Consider the following 22,457-nt stretch of genomic DNA (forward strand, 5'->3'; position numbering starts at 1 on the left):
AACAAAGATATAACAGTATACAAAATATACACAAAATAACTATGGTTTATCAAAATCTAATGTTTGCACACTACGTACAAAATCTAATTAAGTTGCCTATACATACATATACATGTCACAATATATGTATCTCTAACCTTTGTAGAGCAGCATTATTTGTTTTTTTGTTCTTTCTCAAAATTCTTAGGAAATGAGGCAGAATTTTTATTTAGTTGTGTGATTTTGTACTACAAATTATTTTGACCTTAATTTAAAAATGTACCTTCTTACCACCATCAATTAGACGCGGACCGCATAACCTAAAAAAACAACTCTTTGTTGGAGCATAAAAGCCATGGCACGAACACAAGACGAGGCGAGAGACGAATGGCGTGCATCTTTGAGGTGAAGTGAGTGATAAAATGTGTGCAAAACAGTCTTCAGGTAACTCATCTAAATTCATGATTTTCACTCTTTTTTTTTGGTTGCACATTTGCTTTAAAATGAGAAAAAAAGAAATGTTGATATAATAGAAAGCCACATTGGTATAACGCTAATATGACAACATTTTGTGTTTTGCAGGATCTGGTCCAAAAATCGACACCATGAAGTGAACAGATGAGGACACCAGTGACATAAATGGTACTCATGTGAAGAAACATATGGTCAGTAGTATGCCAACGATGCCATACATCTGAAGCAAGTCTATTTCTGTAACAATATAATGACCATATATATGATAAACTACAACTACACCAACTTCGTTTTACTTTGTGTTCTTGTCCTTTAAAACAAGAACCTCTCTTTTTTTTCTTCTGTTATCTTCTTTGTATATCTATACAATATATTATGTACTCACTTTGAATCAGAACAAAACAATGAAAGAATCATGCATAAAGTTACCAAAAAAAAGCAGCCAACACAACACCTTTATACCTTTTGTTGATTATGCTTAAACTAACCTCAATGCCTTTAATAACAAGCTCTGCCGATCCTATAGCTTATTCTACTCCCTACACTTGTTTCTTTCACTCATAATTTGCTTGTCTGACTTGAAACGACGTCGCTCTTAATGTCCCCATGCATGTATAGTCCTTTTGTTTTTATTCTATATAAACATCGCCTTAGTCTCTTTCGCTTTTTCCATCTTTCGCTGTTGGCTCCCTTCCTCCGATTGTCCTTTATTTCTCATCAGGCTTAGTGTTTTCGTAAAGAATCCGTTTTTATTTAGCCTATTCTCCCAATTTGGTTTTTGAAATTCTTGTCTGTGTTGCTATGATGATACATCTGTATCCCAGCTCATTATGAGACCTTTTGTAGGTGTGAGAGTAGAATCATTCTACACATAATTCTGAGCCATCTAATTTCTATTTTTTATTTTCTTGTTTATTTCAGATAGGATTATACTTTAATTCCTGTTTGGCCCTTGAATTTTGACAATTTTTTTTTGGAGACACTTAAATTTAATTTTGATTCAAGTTTTTTTAGTTAATATCATAAATAATTTACAAAGCTAACAACTCAGACAAAAACACAATTATTCTCCTTAACAAGTGTGTTATTATATTCAATTTTTTGTTTATCAAAATCAGATTTAAGAGTCCATTTCAACTATTTTATAAAATATATGATCTAAAAAATTATTTATCAAAACTGAGTGTCAAAACAAATAATGAATAAAAAAAACAAAGTCTAAAAATGTATAAACTATTTTGAATGAGATTTAAGTTTTATATTATTGTATGCATATGATGCGTTTGTGCATTCATATATTTCTTGAAAAATAGAAATTTTCCCTGAGATGTTATATGTAACCTTGCTAATATTTATCATTAAAGTGATATTTAGTTTGAGGAAATAAAAATGAAGTCATAAGAATGAGAATGAAAAAAAAATAGGAATAGAATACAGATTAATATAAATAAAAAAATGGATAATTTTTTTTTTTAATTTTGTATTGAAATAATTTTTTTTCAAATTTTCAAATAGAATAACAATTCCACTAAAATAGTAGAAAAACCATCAAATATTCTAAAATGTAACTAAATAAAAATTGATTCATTTCCATTCTATTATCCTTGGCCAAAACATCTACTAAGATTGATCCTTTATGTTTAGGAGGGAATGACTTTCTGGTTTCCATAATTTCAATTTGATTCTTCGTTTGTGCCAAATCATACTTTGTTTCTATAGAGCTAGGAGTGTTCATGGGATGACATCCAATGTTTTTAAGCCCATCCGATCCGATCCAATCTCCAATTGGATGTTGGATTTTTGGAATCGATCTGATCCAATCATCTTGAACCAACCGATCCAATCCGATCCAATGGATGATTGGATCGGTTCGGTTCCATCCATTGGATGCATCCATTGGTTATCCGTTGGATCGGATCGGATCCATCCGATATTTTAAAACCTTTATTTAGGCTGTTTTTTTTAAAAAAAATATTATTATTTCAATTATAAAAACACTAATTACTCATCCAAATAATAAAAATACAGTAAATGTAATAAAATATAATATATTTTAACTTTAAAAAATATGTATAATATATTTTTTATCTGAATATTAATTGGATGGTATTGGATCGGTCGGTTGGATCCATTGGATTTACATGTCATCCAAGAACCGACCGATCCAATATTGAATTTTTAAAAATGTCATCCGATCCAATCCAATCATGATTGGATATCCAATTTTTAGCGATCGGTTGACATTGTATCGGTCGGTTTGTTATTGGATCGGATCGTTTCTGCACAGCCCTATATAGAGCTATACCATTCAATGCTGCCGTCAAAATTGTGTTTTTATATCATTATTGTTGTCGTTGTCCTAGATGAATGTCGTCTTCTTAGTTGATGGCTATTGTTTTTTATAATTACTGTTGTTTTTTCAATCTTTGTTGTTTTTAGAATTAATGTAGTTTGCATGATTGCTGTCGTTTTTATAATTAATGTCGCTGTTCGAAATCGTTGTCGATTTTTTATTTGTTTTCGTGTTTCTCATTTGCTATCGGCTTTGAATTGTTGTGGTTTGTGTCAATTGTTGTAGCTTTTTAGAATTTGTGTCGTTTTTCGTTATCTTGCTGTGTTTTTCGCAATGGTTTGTTTTAAGTAATGAATGTCGTTTTTCGAAACATTTGTCGTTTTAAAGGATTGCTGTCGTTTTTTATAAGTATTGTCGTTATCGAGACTTGTTGTCGTTTTCTATATTTGACGTGTTTTTTTTTTCTTCCGTGAGTATTTAGAGAATTGGGATTGTAGAGTAATTTTTATTCTTCTCTACCGCCAAAGATAGCATACAACTTGAATTTTTAGACTCGTCATTTAACTAATTAAAAAAAAACTTTAGAAAATGTAATAAAGGGGATAACTATCAAATTGATAATAATAATAATGATATAGACATAAATCACTTGACTGAGGAAAAGAATCTCCTAGTACAAAGAGTCCCAAGTTTCACATGAAATGAAGCCCAAAATGTATAGCATGATCGAGTAAACGAGTTTCTTTTCTTTGTATGCAAACATGTCTCCTAAGCTTAAATGGCAAAAAAAATAAAAAATTGAGACATGTTCAATGTTTAGGCCTTATTTCAATTCCCTCAACAATGAGACCTCCTCTAAGGTGCTGACCCTTCACTTCCCTGAGGCTGATCTTTAGCTCCTCACCACTGCCATCATTGAAAAAGCTTCCCAATTCAATCTTGATCCAACCATTCTCTCGCTCACCAAGGCCTCCTCTTTCTTGATCTTGAAGCAACCTTGACCTCAAAGCCTCCAATTGGTTTAGGAAACGCACACGATGAAAATGTTTACTTCTTCCTTCTTGAGGATTCAAGTTCACTTTCCCTAGTGCTTTGGAATTTCCAACTTCAACAGAAACCTCAGAAGGTAGAAAATCTAATCCATATGCGCGATCAGCGAACTTGACCACGAGATAGGCCGTGTAAAGTGTGTTTGGAGAGAGCATTTTGGTGTTCACACTACCACAAATTTCTAGCCACCACATTGTTATGAGCTCAGCTACTTCTGCAAACCTGAATTTTTCTTGTTAATTTCATTTGTTTTCTTAGATTCGTGTAGAAAAAAGAGAAAGATAATAGCTGATTTATTGTATAGATCATGTTTTCTAATGATCGTGGAATTTGAGGAAGAGAACAAACCTTGATTCAGGAATTGGTTTCCAAGTCCAATATAGAGGATGGCTTGCCCATGTTATTGAGAGCTCCCTTGCACTCAACATGATGCATTTCTTATTTGTTGATTTTTCTATCCAAAAAATCTGAGGCAAAGATTTATTTTTTGAAAGGAAACAAAGAAAAGTAGACATTAATATTTATCAGTATTTTATTAATTGTTCAACTGGTATAATATACATAAAGGGCTTTCACTTAAAATCGTTGGGTTAAATTGATTAGGTACATTTGTGTAATGGCTATATACTAACCTAAAATAAGCCACTTGAGCAACAACAGTCAGCGCAACAAATATGAACTCTTATCACAAGAATTCATATTTGATCCACCGCCTGTCCATGCACAAGCAAACTTAAAAAAAGTACCAATTAAATGCATATTTTATTCTCCGAATATTATATCAAAGACTTCAAATTAATGCTCTATATGTAGTAGTTAGTTAATAATCACATATAATAAGTCAATGCTTAATATATATGATCAACTTCTCACATAGCATAATTTCGGCCTTTGAACAATATAGCATAGTATATATATTTCTAAATTCTCTCTAAAAAGTCTATATACTAGAATAACATGAGTGGGAATCATAACTTTTTGGGAGAATGACTACACACACTGTTTTCTCAAATGCTCGTGGAAGGCATCAAGTGGTACCTAAATAATAATCAGGTCACGAAAATGGTCAAAATTATAAAAAGGGAGACTAGAAAAAGATCTCAGAAAATTGCATTTGCTTTCTCATTGATGATACCATCATTTTTTCTAACTTGACTATGGCCTTCAAAGGTTTGTGTTTGGTAATGTGATTACTATAAAATCTTCTTGTATAAAGCACTATCTAGCACAATGTGTAGACCTAGGACTTTGACTCAATCTGTAGCTACAAATGGTGCCTACATTTAACGGCTCTCTCTCTTTCGAAGAATCTATCGTTACACAGAAGGATTCTTATTACACTTTTTATAACCACGTTTGATAACTCTTGAAAAATCTTATCAACAATAGCCCAATTAGAAGAGACTTTTTTATGAAATGTTTATGGAAGCAATTAACCATTAGTTATTATCTCTCATAAACTTTTTTTCTGAGTAGCCTTTAAGAATGACTGACAAGCCAAAACAATATTTTTGCTTTAAAAGGAGTCTCTTTTTTCGGAAATGTACTTCCCCACTTGATATGATCATCAATAGTTTTAGGAAAGAGACAAAAGTTAATAAAAATAAAACATGGCTGTAAAAAAGTAGAATAAAATCCGTAAAGTGTAACGAGAAATTCTAAGAAAGAGAGAGAGCTGTTACATATCTAAGCACCATCTAGAGCTATCAAATTGAGTAAAAGTCCAATGTTTGCACATTATGTAAAAATCTAAGTTACCTATACGTATACATGTCACAATATATGTATCTCTATGTGTGTATTTTATTACTACCCTTTGCAGAACAGCATTATTTGTCTAGCTTGTTTTTTTTTCAACATTCCTAGGCCACGAGGCAGAATTTATAATTAGTTGTGTGATTTTGTACTACTAATTATTTTGACCTTAATTTAAAAATGTACCTTCTTACCACCATCAATTAGACATGGACTGCATAACCTGAAAAACAGCTCTTTATTGGAGGAGTATACCACAGGAAACACCAATCTTGATAGGATTTCTTTGTAATCAGACGGCAGAAAATGATCCCAAAGGCTGTCCGAATCAGCCATGGCACGGACACAAGATGAGGCCAGAGACGAACGGCATGCATCTTGAGGCGAAGTGAGTGACAAAATGTGTGCAAAGCAGTCTTCAGGCAACTGATCTAAATTCATCATTTTTTCACTCTTTTTTTTGTTCACATTGAGTTGATTTTATAATGAGGAAAAAAATGTTGTTGAAAGTGATGATTGGTATTAGAGAAGAGGTAGACCGTTTATATAGGACTTGGTTTGGTTTGGTATAATAGAAAGTCACATTGGTATATCGTTAATATGACAACATTTTTATTTTTCAGGATCTGGTCCAAAATGACAACATGGAGTGAACAGATGAGGACATCGGTGACAAAAATGGTACTCATGTGAAGAAATATATGGTCAGTAAAATGCCAACGATGCCATACATCTGAAACAAGCCTCTATCTCTAACAATTTAATGACCATATATATGATCTAACTACAACTACACCAACTTCGTTTTACTTTGTATTCTTGTCCTTCAAAACAAGAACCTCTTCTTTTTCTTCTATTATCTTCTTTATAGATCTCCACATTATATAACATGATATAATTATATACTCACTTTAAATCAGAACAAAACAATGGAAGAATCATGCATAAAGTAACCAAATAAAAACGCCAACACAGCACCTTTATACCTTTTTGTTGATTTTCGCTCATTATTTGCTGATTTGCCTTGAAAAACGAAGTCCTTTTTTTTCTTTTTTCTGTGGGGAATAAATTTATTCAGGATGCATAATATAGGAAGTACAAATTAGGGGAGAGATTTCTTCTAGTCAACAAAACTCATTGTCTAGCCAAAGAGCACGCAAAGATACTCTTGGAAATTAGACAAAAAAAATTTCATATCAAAATGACTAATACCCAGATCATTTAATAGGTTGAACTATTGTTATAAACCAAAACCAATTGAAGAAAATCAAAGAAATGGCCGCAAGAAGAAAATCAAATGTTGAGCATAGAAAAATCTCTTTTAGTTTCACCCGAATTTATGCTTGAAAAGTTGATAAGTTAACCTGCAACACAAACCAACAAATATAAGTAACTTCTTAAAAGTAAAATAAAAAAAAATCTTTTAAAAAATAGGAAATCAAGCCAAAGTTTCATCCTTTGGTTTTCCCTCTATTCAAATTTTAGAAATAAAATTAGTTTTTAAGTTTAGGGGTCTAATCAAAAGCTACTCTTTGGTTAGACCCCATTAATTTTATCTAGTAAGATTGAGATTAATAAAGTAACAAAACAATCACAGCCAATAATTAAAAATAATCAATTAAGATAGCTAAAATTTCTTTTGACCCAAAGTGAATTAAAAGAAGTCACTAGCAACCTAATTACAGTTTTATAATAGTCTTTTTTGTGGAGCCATGTATAGTCATTTTGTCCCCATGTATAGTCTTTCTTTTGTGTGGGGCTTGTTCTTTTGTTTTGTTTTTATTTTATATATACATTTTCCTCTCATAATTTTACCGAAACTTTGTTTGCTTTCCCAATATGTCATGAAAAATACCATTTTCAATTTTTTCTTGATGTAATTTGGTTAAAATTTTGGGGAAATTCAAAGAAAATATCCATGAATTTTGGTGATGGACATATATACTTCGATTTTGCTCTTTTTTTCTCTCTTCCCTTTCTATTGTCACATCTCACGTTTAACGAATATGGAAATTAAATCATAAATGGGTATATGAATGAAATTTTAAGATGATAGAAAAATCTTATTATCCTTGGTTGTAAAATTTTCCTTATTATAATTCTGTTTATTTTGCTTGCATTGTCATAAGATTATGAAAATCTATGGACTAGGTTTAAATTACTTAACAAATAAGTTTTTTTTTTGGAAATTTACATTTTGTATAACAAAAAACTATAAGAATTACAATAATAATGTGTATACTAATTACATTTTCACACTAAAATCTTAGCACTATTAACTTTTTCAAATTGATGCTATACTTTTCCGACGTAACCAAAATTCTATTCTCATTTTTCCATAAGAATAGGTATTATTGTTTATGTATATCATATTAAAAAGCTTGTACCTAATAAAAAATGCCTTTTTTTTTTCTTTCTAAAATTAATGGAAAGGTGCAAAATGTTATGACCAAAAACACCAGCTGTCCTTGCATTGCTTATTAGTTGGCATTTCATAACTAGAAAATTAGATTACACATTTCAAAGCGCATTTTAAGAAAATTGAGACACTACTACCCTTATTAATATTAATTGAGATTGAGGTGCTTACTTGTATTTTAATTCCATTAACATTGTCTAAATGAGGATAGTAACGATAATTAGCCTAAAAAAATAGTCTTCTTAGCTGTCTACGAAAATTGCCAATTTAGATAGCAATTCAAGTCATGAATAGGATAGTACTAGTACTGCACAAAAAAAATGTTAATAAATTAGACAAGTCGAGAACTGAAATTGTTGTAATTGATATAACCAGCTAAGCACCATAATCATTAAGATTTGTGGATGTAAGCTAAGCCGCTGAAAACATAGATCTTCACAATCCAGAAGACAAGGCCAGTTAAGAGTCAACTAAGCAAAAACGGTGCACTATACAGCCACAATCCAGAAGCAGCACAGGTAAGTTTTATTGCTATGACGATGATGATGTAGGGGCAGCAGATCCTGTTGACCCTGGAGGGTTGGAACCCGACGCTACAGATCCTGCTGGAGCAGAATGCTGATACTGCTGGTTTACCGGAGGGGGTTGTCGAGGTGGCATTGCAGAATGATGAGGTGCAGGGTACTGCTGATAAGGTGGTGGTGGACCCGGTGGTGGTGGTGGTGGTGGTGGTGGATGCATAAACCCATGTGGTGGGTAATATTGTTGATGATATTGGCCATGTTGTGGAGGCCTAGGATGGTAAGCAAAATGCTGCCCCTGTTGCTGCTTGTCTTGTGATTTGTTTTCACCTGACCCTGAGGATCCACTAGGAGCACCCTCTTGAGAGGAAACAATGGCACCCATTCTCTGAGGATCCATTGATGGATAAAAGTTTCTCTCTGGCTGAGAAGGGGGAGGGATGTTGTAGTATATTGGTGCAGATTGGTCTGGAGATTGAAATTGCTGTTGAGATATGACAGCTCGAGGTAATAACCCACTGTGAGCTACTGCAGCCTGCTGTCTTGCTTCGTCAGAGGCATCACTATCAGGTTTGGGTGCTTGTGGTCTACCCCACATAAGCTTCAATCTCAAACCCTTAATTACCAGTTTGTTAGAGAGCTCTTCTGCAGCTTTCTCTGCACCTTCTCTAGTTGTGTAGGTCACAAAGGCACATGCTCGCTGTAGTACCATCCGAACGGATTCAATCTCCCCATGAGCATAAAAGTTATCTCTTAAATCCTGCTCAGTAACTCTTGCATCAAGCCCACCCACATAAAGCGTTCTGATGCTCTCATCCTCTGGCGGTTCCAAAGACGGCATCTCTCCAGCCTTGTTGAGAAGCTTGTGTGCTACAGGATCATTGACTCTGTTCACATCAAAAAAAGATTTACAAGTTAACATCGCAATCATCAACTAAAAGTAGTTAAGAAAAATAACAAACAAACACCAAATCTTCAAAATGTAAAACCAATTTAAGGCCCCGTTTAGCTTAACTTATTTTGAGTTGTTTTTAGCTTCTAGAATTAAAAAACAAATTTTGAGTGTTTGGGTGAAAAATAAATAATCATTTTAACTTGCAAGGTCTTTTGGAGAAGCTAGGAATAGGATCTTTTTGAGAAGATATTTTCTAAATTGAAATAATTTTTATTATTTCTAATTTTCTAAAAAATATTTTTTTTTATTGGTATCCAAACACTTTAAAAAGAACTTTTCATTAAAAAAATGACATTTATATAATAGTTATTCAAACAGAAAAAATAAGTCAAAACTTTTACTTTTACTTAACGGGATCCAAGTCTTATTCTAATGTATTTTCTCCTTTATTCTATGAGGTTTTAGTTGTCAAAGCCTACTATTGCCGCCTCAGTTTGCCTAGAAGCTAAGCATCACTTAGCTAAAGCAAAATCCTTCAACTCCCAGATAAGATAAGCTAATTAGAACCTGTTGCGTACCAATTAAGTCAAAGAAACTAGAAACTAGCCTACATCTATTAATGCCATGCAAATCCAATGAATTCAATAGAAGATGAAAAAAGAGCAAATGACTTGTGGTAAGCATATAGTATCAACTATAGATGAACATTTTCAAGTTGCAAACATGAACTACCTAGTAGATCAGCTACAGCAAGAAAGTGCTTGACACACACACACAAGAACAACAAAAAGAAATTAAATAAATAAAGTATGGAAACAGAAACAAGGAGAGAAAGCCATCACATAAGTTATTCACATCCATTGTTAAATTAGAAATTATTCCTATTGAACACACCCGTAGTATCGATCTTTTATATTTTGCTGCGACAGCTCCCCAGTTATCGGCATCTCGTGCCTGTAAGGACACTCAGCACCCCTTGTGCATTCACCACGAATGTAGAAACTGCAGACATGGGCTCGATTCCTCTTGTAATAAGGTGTTGTTCTTTGAAGCTTCAAAATGGTGTCATTTGGCCGCACCTTTCCATATGAAGATTCATAATCTAAACCAGCTCTAGCCTGCATTAACAACAAATCATACATACTCACTATCAACAAGAAAAGCAAAAGGTTCTAAAGTGATTGCAGCCATCTTTATGGTTAACAATTCCAAGTCCAACAAAGACACCACAAGCAATAAAACATATACAGCTCAATTCTCTTTCTCTCATCAAACTACATTCATCCAAGAGAGTGCATTAATGGGTTAACATCCATCGTCAAAAGCATGAATAGGAACAACCTAGACGATCTCCAGTAGGAGCCAAATCTGCTGAAAGAACTAGCAGTTCTTAGGGAATACCATAATTTAAAAAAAAAAAAAATAAGGAATTATATAAGCTCCTGGGTAGACTAGTATTATTTCTTTTTCAATTTCAGCACAATTTACTGCAAATAAACTCGAAACAAATTTAAACATACCTTGCGATCATGCTCTTCAGCAAAAAACTCTCTATTTACATCACTCTTCGGAATGGCCTCATTTGAATTAATAGAAAGAGCAGTATCTCGAACTTGGACTGGTAAACCATATTCCAAATCCAAAAGGCAAACTTGACAAACATTTTTCACTTTACTGCACGTCTGGCAAATCTCTGTTTTCTTGAATCTTGCATCCCTGCCTGGTCTCCATCTGAAAACTGTGAATGGTCGTGTACAGATCTTGCACTCCTTGTCATAATTTGCTTTTGTCTGCATTCCATGTACACGTGCACCAACAGCATTAGTAGATAATACACAACTACATAAAATAAACATTGGATTTTAATTCTTAAAAAAAAACTGCATTTTGCTCCAGCTTGGACATGTTATACAATGCTTACGAGCTAAGCAAACACTTATCCACGGGTATTATACATAATTTAAGGAACAAAGAAACAATGATCCACCCTCAGACCACAATGATTTCACATAACAAAAACAGAGAGAAGTCATTCGGTGCTAAATAGCTACCAAAATAGAAAAAAGTTTTGTCCTAACTACATATCATATACCTAAGCTAATACTCACTGTGTCTAGTATCTGAAAAGGAACTCGTAATCTCAACATGAAACATCACAATTGGCATGAATTTAGAAAAAAACTGAAGCTCGAACTAAAATCAAAGATACTTTGGAGTTAGGAAGCAGTTAAATACCATCCGAACGTAAGGATTGTCACCGAGACATGACTCGCAGATTATAGGGAAGTCCGATCGTTCCCAACCGTCAGCCTCTACATCTCGAAGCAACCTGTGTGCCATTATTGCTTAATGAAGTTTTAAGTTTTTCAAATGCCTTGATATTGAGCTCACAATACACAACCTAAGCTGCACAGGCCAAAACGAGAAACGGAATGGATAAGTTTAAAATCCAAATATTTGCCAATAATCAAACCTTTAAATTGCTTAGTGGGTTTCAGTATCCAACTCTAATCAACTCTAACTTCCCCATTTCTTAATAGACTGAATGCCCTTGTTGAAAGAATAAATAAACCCAAATAAACTAAAACACTATTAAACTAAAGCAAATTCAAAAGAGAATAATAAATAAAAACCCAACCCTAAACACTGACATGCGTCCTACAGTAAATTCAATCGAATTTTTTGTTGTACATTATGGTTCTAATATCAAGACTCATCTCAAATCCTAACAAATACCACTAGAATTAAATAAAAATCTTAGGACAAGAATCTACACCAATAATGAGAAGTATGATACAACTAAGGCTTATATTGTAAACGCATGAGGAAAAGCCCATAAACATACAAATTTATTGGCAATGAGCGATGGCGAGTTAAGAAGAGATACCGGAATCAAGGGAGATGGCCGGCGACGACGAGCAAAGTAGACAGAAGTTTCAGACTTCAGACGGTCGGAGATTAGAAACCAAGGTCGATGGAGATCGAATCCGGGAGGGAGTCGGCACTCGTACAGGACTTGAAAAAAAATCCAAAAATGTGCGAAAAACTAAAAAAAATAAGAGGTATAGGATATTTGAAAAATAAGAGAATTTTTATTCTTTTCTAAAACAAATAATTTAAAAATAAATATTGATAATATTCGGGTCAGACGGTCAGTTTCGGACGGACCCGAATTTGACCCGTTTCCTTTTGAAAAACAAAATAAGGCGTTCGCACGCAGTAAGGATGGTGTCGATGTCAAACCGCTCCCACCGCATATGATCTCAAATTGTAAATATCCTAATATATGGTGGGGTGGGGTGGGGTGGGATGGGGTGCAATATATAATTAAAACAATTAAACATAAATACATTAATAATAAATTTAAATAATACAAATAAAATTTTAAATAATAAAAAGTATTTTTAACCCCGAACTATGACTATTTTATGATCATACCCCCACGATGTTAAAAATTCTCTCGTGCTAAAGATTTCGTCCGACGTGGATAATAAATTGATTATGTATCATTTAATCCATTGATGTGGCAATATCATGTGTAGAATAATTAGCAATTTCACTCTCCAAATTTTGACCACAACCAAATTTTCTATTTTTATTAAAACTAATTTAATTTTTTTCTTAAAAATAATAATTATATCCTTAAAAATTAAAAGTTTTTTAAGCCCTTCGTCCTCTAAATTTTTTTAATTCTTTGATCAAAATTTTCCAATTATATATCTTTTTTTTTTACAAGTTTAATTAATAAATGTTACTTAGATTTTATTAGTAACATTTTTATCGGTTCTCATTTAGTGTTATATTGTTCTAGTAAGGGAGCTTTCTAGTCATCCAAGCGGTAGCTATGCTGGTGGTTTTGGATTTGTCTATTCTGTTTGGACTACCTTTACATTTATACAAACTGAGTGTTTGACTTTAGTCTCTGCTTTCTCTAATAAATCATTGTATTGTAATGAGTTAGGATCTTCGTCAGAAGATATAATAAGTTTATTATTTAGTTTTCCTGAGGCATTCCTAATCAAATTGAGTGTAATACAAATTGAGTGTATTACACTCAATAAAAACAAATTGAGTGTAATACAAGTTTAATATCCACTCTAAGTGCATGCGCAACCAATTCATGAGCAATCTTATTAGTGGAACGCAATTTGTTTTCAATGAAATGTTCATTGTTCAAAAAATAAAAAAATTTAGTATTTATTTTAAATTTTCATTCTAATATAGATTTATTTTATATTTTAAAAGAAAATAAAAAAGTAAAAAAGAGTTATTTGTAATCAATTAGATTTTTAATTTTTAAAGGATTCAATTGATATTTTTAAGAAAAAAAATTAGATTTTTTTAATAAAAATGACACAATTCGGTAGTAGTCAAAGTTTTGTGGCAAAATTGATAATTATTCTACACGTGGCACTGCCGCATCAACAGACAAAATACCATATCAACAATCTGTTAGCTACCTAGAACGAAATCTAATAGAAGTCTTATGTTTCAATAACGTGTATAGTTCGGGGGAATTTTTAACATCGCGAATCATTCTGGGACACAATCATATAGCAGTGATAGTATGGGGCAAAAATATTATTTATTCAATTTTAAACTTTAACATTATAACCAAAGTTTAAACAATATAACTAAAATTAAATCTTAAATTAAAATTTTGAAATAAAAAATTAAAATATATATTTATTAAAATTGATATATTTATAAAGATGCGGTCACAGTAATTACAAAATCAACCCACAACTACAAAAAAACTTAAAACCGCTTAATGTGATGTGGTGGGGCGTGACATGATGTAGGTAGTTTATAGAGGTTGGCAGTTTGTTTTAACACCCCTAAAACAAACTCATTGTAGAACTTGAGTGAGGCTTATATTATATTTGTACACAAGGATAAAGTGGGCTTACTCTTTATTTTTAAGTATTTTTTTTAGTAAAAAAAAACTTTAAATATAAGATTCCTAGCAAATTTTATAAATTTTGTATTATCTTTTAAAGTAAAACACAAATTAAAAAAAATATTTTCATTTTTTTCTTTTGCAAATAACTCTTCTAACTTCATACTTTTAATGAAAAAAAATTAATAACACAAATAATTTCCCAATAAAAATTATTTAACAAATAGTCTATAAAAAAATCTTCTTCCTTGTCACGGGCCATTATATGATGCGGGTCGCAGTTTCAAATATTTTTTGACAATATTTACTATACCACACCACCATATATTTAACATTTTACAAATTTTTAACATATTATTACACATATCAATTGTTATTCTTCATATTTGTAATATTTATCATTTTGTGATTATAATGCTCCATGATGGTTGAGAGTGGACGAGGGGGCAAGGGCGTGGTTGAAGCTCAACAAGACGGCGGTGCTAGCTATTGGCGAGGACTGCTAAGTTGGTGGCAAGGTGGTCAATTGTGATGGGTTGACGATGGGAGGTGAGGATAGGAGCGATTAGGCTATAATGCATTTTTTATTTTATTTTTGGTTTGAAATTATGTTTACATTGATTTTTTCTAGGTTGTGATGAAATGGACTTCTTGAATCTTATTAGAGACTAATTGAAAACATGATTTGGGTATCAAAGAATTTTCTGGATTGTGATTTGTCTATTAATTTTTTTAATCAAGTACTAAAGAATGATGAATAAAAAATTATAAATAAAATAAAACAAAGTATTTGATAAATAAAAAATCTTAAATTTTATTGCATTTTGTTTAGTTACATGTATTTTGTTTACTTGTATTACCGATTGTGTAAAGCCCTTCTTTTGCCTTCCGCCAAAAAGAAGAAGACTTGTGTTGTCCTAGTTTTTAGTATTTGGCACATGGCATAAATTAAAATGTTGTTTAGTGCTTTATGGGAGTTCCAGTCCAATTCTCATCATTATTATCACCATGGGCGGGATATGTCATCAATGGTTATTATCTGTGGAGGACCTAGTCAGAAGGTAACTCTCTAAAAGTCTCTCAAGTCGTGACCAACTCACTCAAGTGTTAGAAAACCTCCTCTAGAGGAGAACAATGATCGTCAGGTGTCAGTCAGAGAGGCGCTCTAGACCACTGACAACTGTCTGACACTCAGTGGCCACAAAGATCGTGTTGTCTATTCTGTACAAGCGACAATTTTGATGTCTCACGACGCCGCCTAACATTGGGGGAACGTGCAACTACTACCCTAACATTGTCAGAAGCATTTTCTAATAAGATAATAGGGTGATCATCCTCGTATTGGACCCATCTGAGATCTAATGGGGCCCACTAGCCAATTAAATACATAAAATTTGTATTTATGTAATAATTGACCTCATTAAGATATGCATAATTATAATTAGCTCCAATTAATGAGCTTAATCCTCCTAACCGCTTATAAATAAGGCTATGACATTATTTGTAAAAGATCCCAATTTTCAGAGTGAACAAACACACTGGCTGAATTCTAAAAGAGCTTGAGTTTTGCAAATTCTTTATCTTCAATACAAGTAACTCGTGGACTAGGGTTAATTAATATTCTGAAACACGTAAAATATAGTGTTCATTTTCTCATTTCTTAAGCTTTTATTTCATTTTGGTAGTTAACAAAAAAGCTAGTCAACAAATTGATTTAAGGTTTTTTTTTCTTTCTATGTTTTGAATGATATGAAGTTTTATCATTAAACTTATATCAAATTTTAGGTTTACTTTATTGTTTTTCCTGATCCTAGAATAAGTGTTAATTTATATTTTTTTATCGAAAATGTTTTTGTGTTTGTATTATCTACAATTTTCTTAGTTATTTTTATATTTTAAAGTTAATTAATAAGATTTTGTTTTATTTTTTTAAGAATAATTTTAATTTTTTGTGTTTTATTTTTTTTAGATTAATATTTGTTGTTTTAAAATTATATATTTTTTGGTTCACACTTAATTTAAACTATTTAAATATAATTTTATGTGTTAGAATAATTAGCATACGACAATGGTTGACTAGCTTTTTTTGCTAGCAACAAATTAATAGAAAAGCTTAAAGAAGAGAAAGAATAACACATATTTTTACATGGTTCAGGTTATTAATTGACTCATGTCCACGAGTCACTTGTATTAGGATGAAGAACTTGCACTGTTCAAGCTCTTTTAGGGGGTTTCCAGGCATCGTTTTTGCTCACTTTGAAAATAGGAAAAATTATCATTTACAATGTGTGTTCTAATCTTAGTTATAGGCAGCTAGCACTACTAGAAATATAGGATTTTACTTTGGTTTTTATACTGAGCAGACAAAAAAACTGAAGTAAAAACATTTTAAAACTCTTTTACTTCGCTTTTGAATTTGGCGCTTTCAAAAAAATTATATACTACTTCGTTTTTTTTAAAAAGCGAAGTTAAAAATTCAAAGTGAAGAGGGCCATGTTTGGTTGCACAGGCCCGTGACTTCTGTTTAGAGAGAATAAATATGTGAAAAAATGGTCAATCCAAACGCATCCCTTGTGCACCTTTTACTTCGGTTTTTAGGTAAAAACCGAAGTAAAAGGGTTATATAACCCTCTTCTCCCACCCGAACGGTCATATTTCTCTCTCTGCTCTGTAGAAAAAAACCTCAAAACCTCCATTAACAACCGTGAGCCAACACCATTTTCATTTTTCAAACATTTTTTTTCTTTATTTATTACCACTTTCCTTCATTATAAACCGAAACATAGCCTCAAAATCTTTTTTTTTTTTGTTTTTTAGAGAAAAAAAATACATTTGGCCGTGGGTATTAATTCTCATGGTTTCTTGGTGTTTCTTGCCAGATTTTGACCAAATTTTTTTCATTGCAAGATGTTTTTGAGCTTCAAAACGGGTATGGATTACTAAAACATTGTTTTGATGATAAATTTTTATTTTTCTATATATTTTTTATTTTTTTTATATTATTCCGAATTTTATAATTAAAATTATTAATATTTTGTTAATTTTCTAATTATTTGTTTACTTTGTTATTTTAAATAATGTGATAAAAATTTGGTTTATTATAAATATATATATATATGTATATTAGTAAATTTTAGAAATTGTGACAAGAGATGAATTTGCTTTTTAAATATTTGAAAAAATAAATAACTTGAAGATGATCAAAGTGTTGTTCATTAGTTTCTATAACTAGTTTGATTTTTTTTATTTATTGGTTTGATAATTAATTATGTAGTTTACTAATTATGTAAGTAATGTTTTAGTAGGGTCGTCGATTGAGTGGTGAACTTTGTTGTTCATTTCGGGTGAATTGAAGAGTAATATTGAAGGTTAGTTATATTTTATTTTTATTTATAGTACTACAAGATTTATGTATAAAGATAAAGCTAATTAAATCATGTATATTGGATTTAGTGAAAGTTATGTTTGAAAATTAGTGAAGTAGGCTCTGGGAAATTTGCGTGTTGTGGTGATATAAGGATGGATTCATTTATGCTTGATTATTTTGTTTGTTTGTGTTGTTTTTATAAGAAATTATGAAATTGCGGTATGCTATAGAAACAAAGGATACTCTGCCGAATTTTAAAAAAAAAATTATAAGACTAGAACCTAATAATGATGGATTCATTTATGCTTGATTATTGTGTTTGTTTATGTTGTTTTTATAGGAAATTATGAAATTGTGGTATGCTATAGAAACAGAGGATACTCTGCCGAATTTTTTTAAAATTTTATAAGACTAGAACCTAATAATGATGGATTCATCTATGCTTGATTATTGTGTTTGTTTGTATTGGTTTTATAGATAATTATGAAATTACGGTATGCTATAGAAACAGAGGAAACTCTGTTGTTTAATGCCCAAAATGTGACTACACTAAGCGGTAGTTGTAGTAAGATCGGGCGGTCGATCCACAAGGAGGTAACCTAAAATCAAAAGGTTAGTAGGAAATAACACAAAAAGTTAGTAACAAGAAGTAAATAAAATTGTAAATGGAAAGAGGTTTGAGATTTTGGTATTGTATTTTTGATAAAGTGATGAAATGAGATAAGTGAAATAAAGGTAAGATGTAATCAAGAGTTTGAGAAAATGAAAGGTTTCAATAATCATCCATATGCTTGTTTAGTTACTTGGTTACTTGATTTACAAAAATACACAAGTAAATAGTTCACATCTCAACATTTACTTGGAAAATCTAACATTAAAGTCCATAGTTTTTCTAACAAAAGTTCATTTGAGTTATAAAGTTCTTTACTTTAAAAGCACAATGTTAATCTTATGAAAAATCTAAAAATGACAAAATACCCAAGGGCAATAATGCAATAGAAGATTAGACATAAAATTATGTACCAATATTACTTTTACTAATTAGAAGCACATAGAAAGAGCATGACTAATCCTATATACTATTAGCATAAGTAAATAAAGATAACAAAATTAAGATAGAAATGAAATAACATAAATAACTCAAATATATTACATTAAGAACGTAGTAAACCAAAGTAGCAAAATAACATCACTTGCATATTGAATCATCCTTAACCTTCCTAGGAAGATTAGGTCATTATGCTCATGATTCTCACAAAATTCTAAGAAGAAAATATGAAAAGAAAGTGAGTCGAAATTTTGTTATAGTTTCTCTACTCTAAAAATTACATACTAAGTGTGAAGAATGAGTCCCTATTTATAGAGGGAGAAAAGGACTAAAAAGAAATTACACAACAAAATGGGGTTTACAAAATAAATCTGAAATACTAATAATAAAATATGATTTTGAAAAATCAAATTTTATTATTAATATTAACCTAGCTATTTTGGTGTATGGTCATTTTTCCCTTTTCTAAAATACCACATAAACATGAGCTTTAAAGCTCAAAATAGCAATTTACAAAGCCCAATACCCACAAAACATGTCTGGCGACACAAGAGGGTTTTGACCCATTTTCAGCCAATGAGGGAGTGCCACGTAGGCAAGCTACTGGGAAGATTTCGGATTGGGCTTGCTGGGCCTTTGTTGGGGAGAAACTGGCTTTGGTTCACGTTGGAGGCTGCTGGGGAGGTTTGATGGGCTTGAAGGCTGAAGGGCTGAACTGGGCCGTTGGGCCTGCTGGAAAGCTGAGGGAAAAAAAAAAGAAAAAGCTTCGATGGGCATTTGGCTGAGGGTGAGGTGTGGGTCAAATGAAAGGAAATGAGGAGCCAAGTTTTACCAATCAACGCAGGTGGAGAAATATGGGTATGCTGGGCTTGGGCCAACGGCCCTGAGCTTCATTTCTTCAAAAATACCACTTTCTTCATTTTCTTTTTCAGTTTTAACTATTTCTCTATTCTCCATTTTTATTAGTGTCCAAATGCAATTTATTTCCTGAAAATTAAACTAAAATTAATATTTTCAATTATAAAAAAAAATATTACAATAAATTCATGAAAATATTAATTAAAACTTAATTTATTTTACACTTTAAAACTAATAAATTTGCATTTTTGAGCACTAATCATCTGTCGATTTTTTAAAAAAATTTATAAGACTAGAACCTAATATAAGTTTTTTTTCTAACTTATTAGGAATTTAATATTGTTATTAGTATGGATAAATCTTGGATGCTTAAGAGGAGAGAAACATCACAATTTCAAGATGGATTCAACAAATTTTTAGAGTTTTGCCTGAAGAATTGTAGTGATCCACAAAAAATTCGTTGTCCTTGTATCGATTGTGGTAATGGAGTAAAGGGAAATATTACCATGATAAATGATCATGTATTTTGTCGGGGATTTGATATAAGTTATAGTAAATAGTATTGGCATGGAGAATTCTCTGAATAACTCATCCAAAAAAAGAAACCTCCTATGTCAACAAGCCCATCCAAGGATAAGACGAACCGTAATTCTCTGACTAGCCCACATCTGTCATCAGCTGGATCTCACATCAATGCAGAAAACACTCTGATAGAAGGCCAACCATTTGCCGATCACATCACGAATCACATCCATGTTAGCCTTCAGTTTATGGTGAGAGAATTTTGCAGAGTTAAGGGAATAAACACAGTTGTCTCAATTCCAGTGGACCCATCATTCATGAATCGCGAGTTAATCTTTATAACTTCAGAGGATGTGGAACAAGTTGCTACTTTGCATATGATTGGAGGCTCAGCAATGATATTCGGACTAAGGTATCCCTTCAACTAATTCTTTGGAATGATATGAAATTTAGAATGGTTATGAATAATGCTCTGTGATCTGTTGCAAATTTTCATAGTAAATTGAATGTTTACAGGTTTGGGTAGTCCTATTTATAGGGGAAGCTTTGCCGAAATTTTTCAAAAATATTTAACACTTAAGAAAATTTTGTAGATGCATTTGGGAGCCCCTATTTCCAAATCAACGTGCCTTTTACAAGTTTTTTGACATTGAGCGTCTTAGCATTAATAATGTTAATGATGTAGAACGATTAACTATTGACTTGGCAAATTGGTTGATGACCATGGATAGAGTTGGTCTACTATACTTTATACCTTGGAACATATGGTAAGAAATACTATAAACTTTTCTTATTTGATTATTCATATATTAAAATTTTAATTATTTTATTTAACACACTTATTATTTTAGGGAACATTGAATGTTGGTGATTGCTATGCCAAAAGGAAAAATCGTGTTTTTGGATCCACTGAAAGCACACAAACGTCCTGAAGAAATTGATTCAATGATAATGAAGTAAGTTTTAAATTTTTTTAAATATTTCTTAATACGCAACAACTATTACATGTTACTACATTTTAATAACTTTTGTTATTTTTCTTTTTAAATAGTGCATATTATAAGGCTTTTTCCAATGAATTACTCGACAATCATACAAAGATATTCAATGTTTCATGTCCAAGACAACCACAAAGTCATGAATGTGGTTTTTATGTGTTGAAGTACATTTAAGATCTTGTACGAGCATCAAATGCAATAGAAACATTAAAAGAAAAAGTAAGTTCATTTTTTATAACTTATTTTGCTATCTATAATCTATAAAATAATCAATGTTGTTATCAATTAATTTATATTTATTAATTTTACAGTTTGATGGGAAGAAGCAATATTGTGAGATTGCAGACATCTTGCCAATCCAACACAAATGGTTAGGTCGATTGATGACATACATTTATCAGTAAGCCTATTTTGTTTATAAGTTCGTTTAGTTCTAAGTTTAGTTTTATGTAAATGTATTAATGTTAAGGCTAGCTATCTTACTTAAGTACTTGTGTTTTATATGCTTATGTATGACATTTCTAATTAATGAAAGTTAGCATATTTTCATTAAAAAAATGCATAACAAATTCCAATTGTAAAAATATATCTAACTATAAATTCATATAATTAGTCAATTTAAAAAAATTAGGCCAAAAAAATAAATATATATAATTAGACCATTTAAAAAAATTAGGCAAAAATATATATATAAATAGAATTGGGCCATTTAAAAATAATCAGAAATAATTATTAAAAAAAAAAGGCACTTTCTACTTCGGTTTTTCGGTAAAAACCGAAGTAGAAAGTGTCCAGGATAGAGGCGTACCCCACTTTCTACTTCGATTATTATGTAAAAACCGAAGTAGAAAGTGAGGATTCTACTTCGGTTTTTAACTACTTTTTACTTCGCTCCGAACTACTGCGGTTGCGAATTTTAGCAAAAATCGAAGTAAATCAAGCTTAAAAACCGAAGTAGAAGCCATTTTTTCTTGTTGTGTATGACAATTAAGCTCATTGATGGGAGTTGATTACAATTATCCTCTCTTAATGGAGGTTAGTTATAAAATGAATATACATTCTGCTACTTAATAAGCCAGTGGGCCAAATCCAAGGAATTCCAACCCAATACTTTATTGGGAAAACATCATTGACAATGTCAGGGTGGTAGCTACACATTTTCCCATGTCAAGAGATGTCGTGGGATATCATTTTTGCCAATTGTACGGAGTCGACACCATGATCCATGTGACAATGGGTGTAAGAATGATGTTTGTGGTCCAAGGTCACTGTGTTGGACACCTGCCAACTATTCTCCTGGTCTAGTGATGGATTCTCGCATTCTTGGAGGAGTAAGGGATGAGTAGACAATCTTGCGGTGAGACTCTGTAATGACCTC

At 31.7% G+C, this 22,457-nt stretch overlaps 2 protein-coding genes and 1 non-coding gene across 4 annotated transcripts; 1 reads left to right on the plus strand and 2 right to left on the minus strand.

Annotated features, from left to right (window-relative positions):
• Positions 1 to 1,245: 1,245 nt before the first annotated feature.
• LOC133792915 (small nucleolar RNA snoR69Y) lies at positions 1,246 to 1,342 on the plus strand. Its single transcript, XR_009874382.1, has one exon. It is a non-coding gene; the product is annotated as a small nucleolar RNA snoR69Y (small nucleolar RNA).
• A 1,993-nt stretch (positions 1,343 to 3,335) lies between these two features.
• Positions 3,336 to 6,123, minus strand: LOC133791006 (F-box protein PP2-B15-like). The gene is made up of 3 exons (XM_062228886.1): positions 5,738 to 6,123; positions 4,145 to 4,263; positions 3,336 to 4,018 (listed from the first exon to the last, which is right to left on the minus strand). Exons 1-3 carry the CDS (start codon positions 5,993 to 5,995, stop codon positions 3,556 to 3,558), a joined length of 840 nt encoding a protein of 279 aa, XP_062084870.1. The 5' UTR covers positions 5,996 to 6,123; the 3' UTR covers positions 3,336 to 3,555.
• A 2,190-nt stretch (positions 6,124 to 8,313) lies between these two features.
• LOC133791007 (zinc finger CCCH domain-containing protein 40-like) lies at positions 8,314 to 12,547 on the minus strand. 2 transcript variants are annotated; one of them, XM_062228888.1, is made up of 5 exons: positions 12,232 to 12,547; positions 11,622 to 11,792; positions 10,907 to 11,176; positions 10,281 to 10,504; positions 8,314 to 9,378 (listed from the first exon to the last, which is right to left on the minus strand). In XM_062228888.1, exons 2-5 carry the CDS (start codon positions 11,724 to 11,726, stop codon positions 8,502 to 8,504), a joined length of 1,476 nt encoding a protein of 491 aa, XP_062084872.1. In that variant the 5' UTR covers positions 11,727 to 11,792; positions 12,232 to 12,547; the 3' UTR covers positions 8,314 to 8,501. The 2 variants fall into 2 exon arrangements, with proteins under 2 accessions (XP_062084872.1, XP_062084871.1); XM_062228887.1 differs by having other exon boundaries at positions 12,274 to 12,546.
• Positions 12,548 to 22,457: the final 9,910 nt, after the last annotated feature.

Source organism: Humulus lupulus, chromosome 7 (assembly GCF_963169125.1).
Source record: "Humulus lupulus chromosome 7, drHumLupu1.1, whole genome shotgun sequence".
In the NCBI taxonomy this organism is placed as follows: domain Eukaryota; kingdom Viridiplantae; phylum Streptophyta; class Magnoliopsida; order Rosales; family Cannabaceae; genus Humulus; species Humulus lupulus.

Excerpts from the sequence above, each read along its gene's own strand:
- LOC133791007 (XM_062228888.1), bottom strand. The coding sequence starts at position 11,726 with ATGGCACACAGGTTGCTTCGAGATGTAGAGGCTGACGGTTGGGAACGA. Across the intron at positions 11,177-11,621 it reads ACAATCCTTACGTTCGGATG|ACAAAAGCAAATTATGACAA; the intron begins GTATTTAACTGC and ends CATGGAATGCAG. Across the intron at positions 9,379-10,280 it reads ATAAAAGATCGATACTACGG|AGTCAATGATCCTGTAGCAC; the intron begins GTGTGTTCAATA and ends TGATGTGAACAG.
- LOC133791006 (XM_062228886.1), bottom strand. The coding sequence starts at position 5,995 with ATGATGAATTTAGATCAGTTGCCTGAAGACTGCTTTGCACACATTTTG. Across the intron at positions 4,264-5,737 it reads TAATTGATGGTGGTAAGAAG|ATTTTTTGGATAGAAAAATC; the intron begins GTACATTTTTAA and ends TCTTTGCCTCAG. Across the intron at positions 4,019-4,144 it reads AAACCAATTCCTGAATCAAG|GTTTGCAGAAGTAGCTGAGC; the intron begins GTTTGTTCTCTT and ends AGAAAAATTCAG.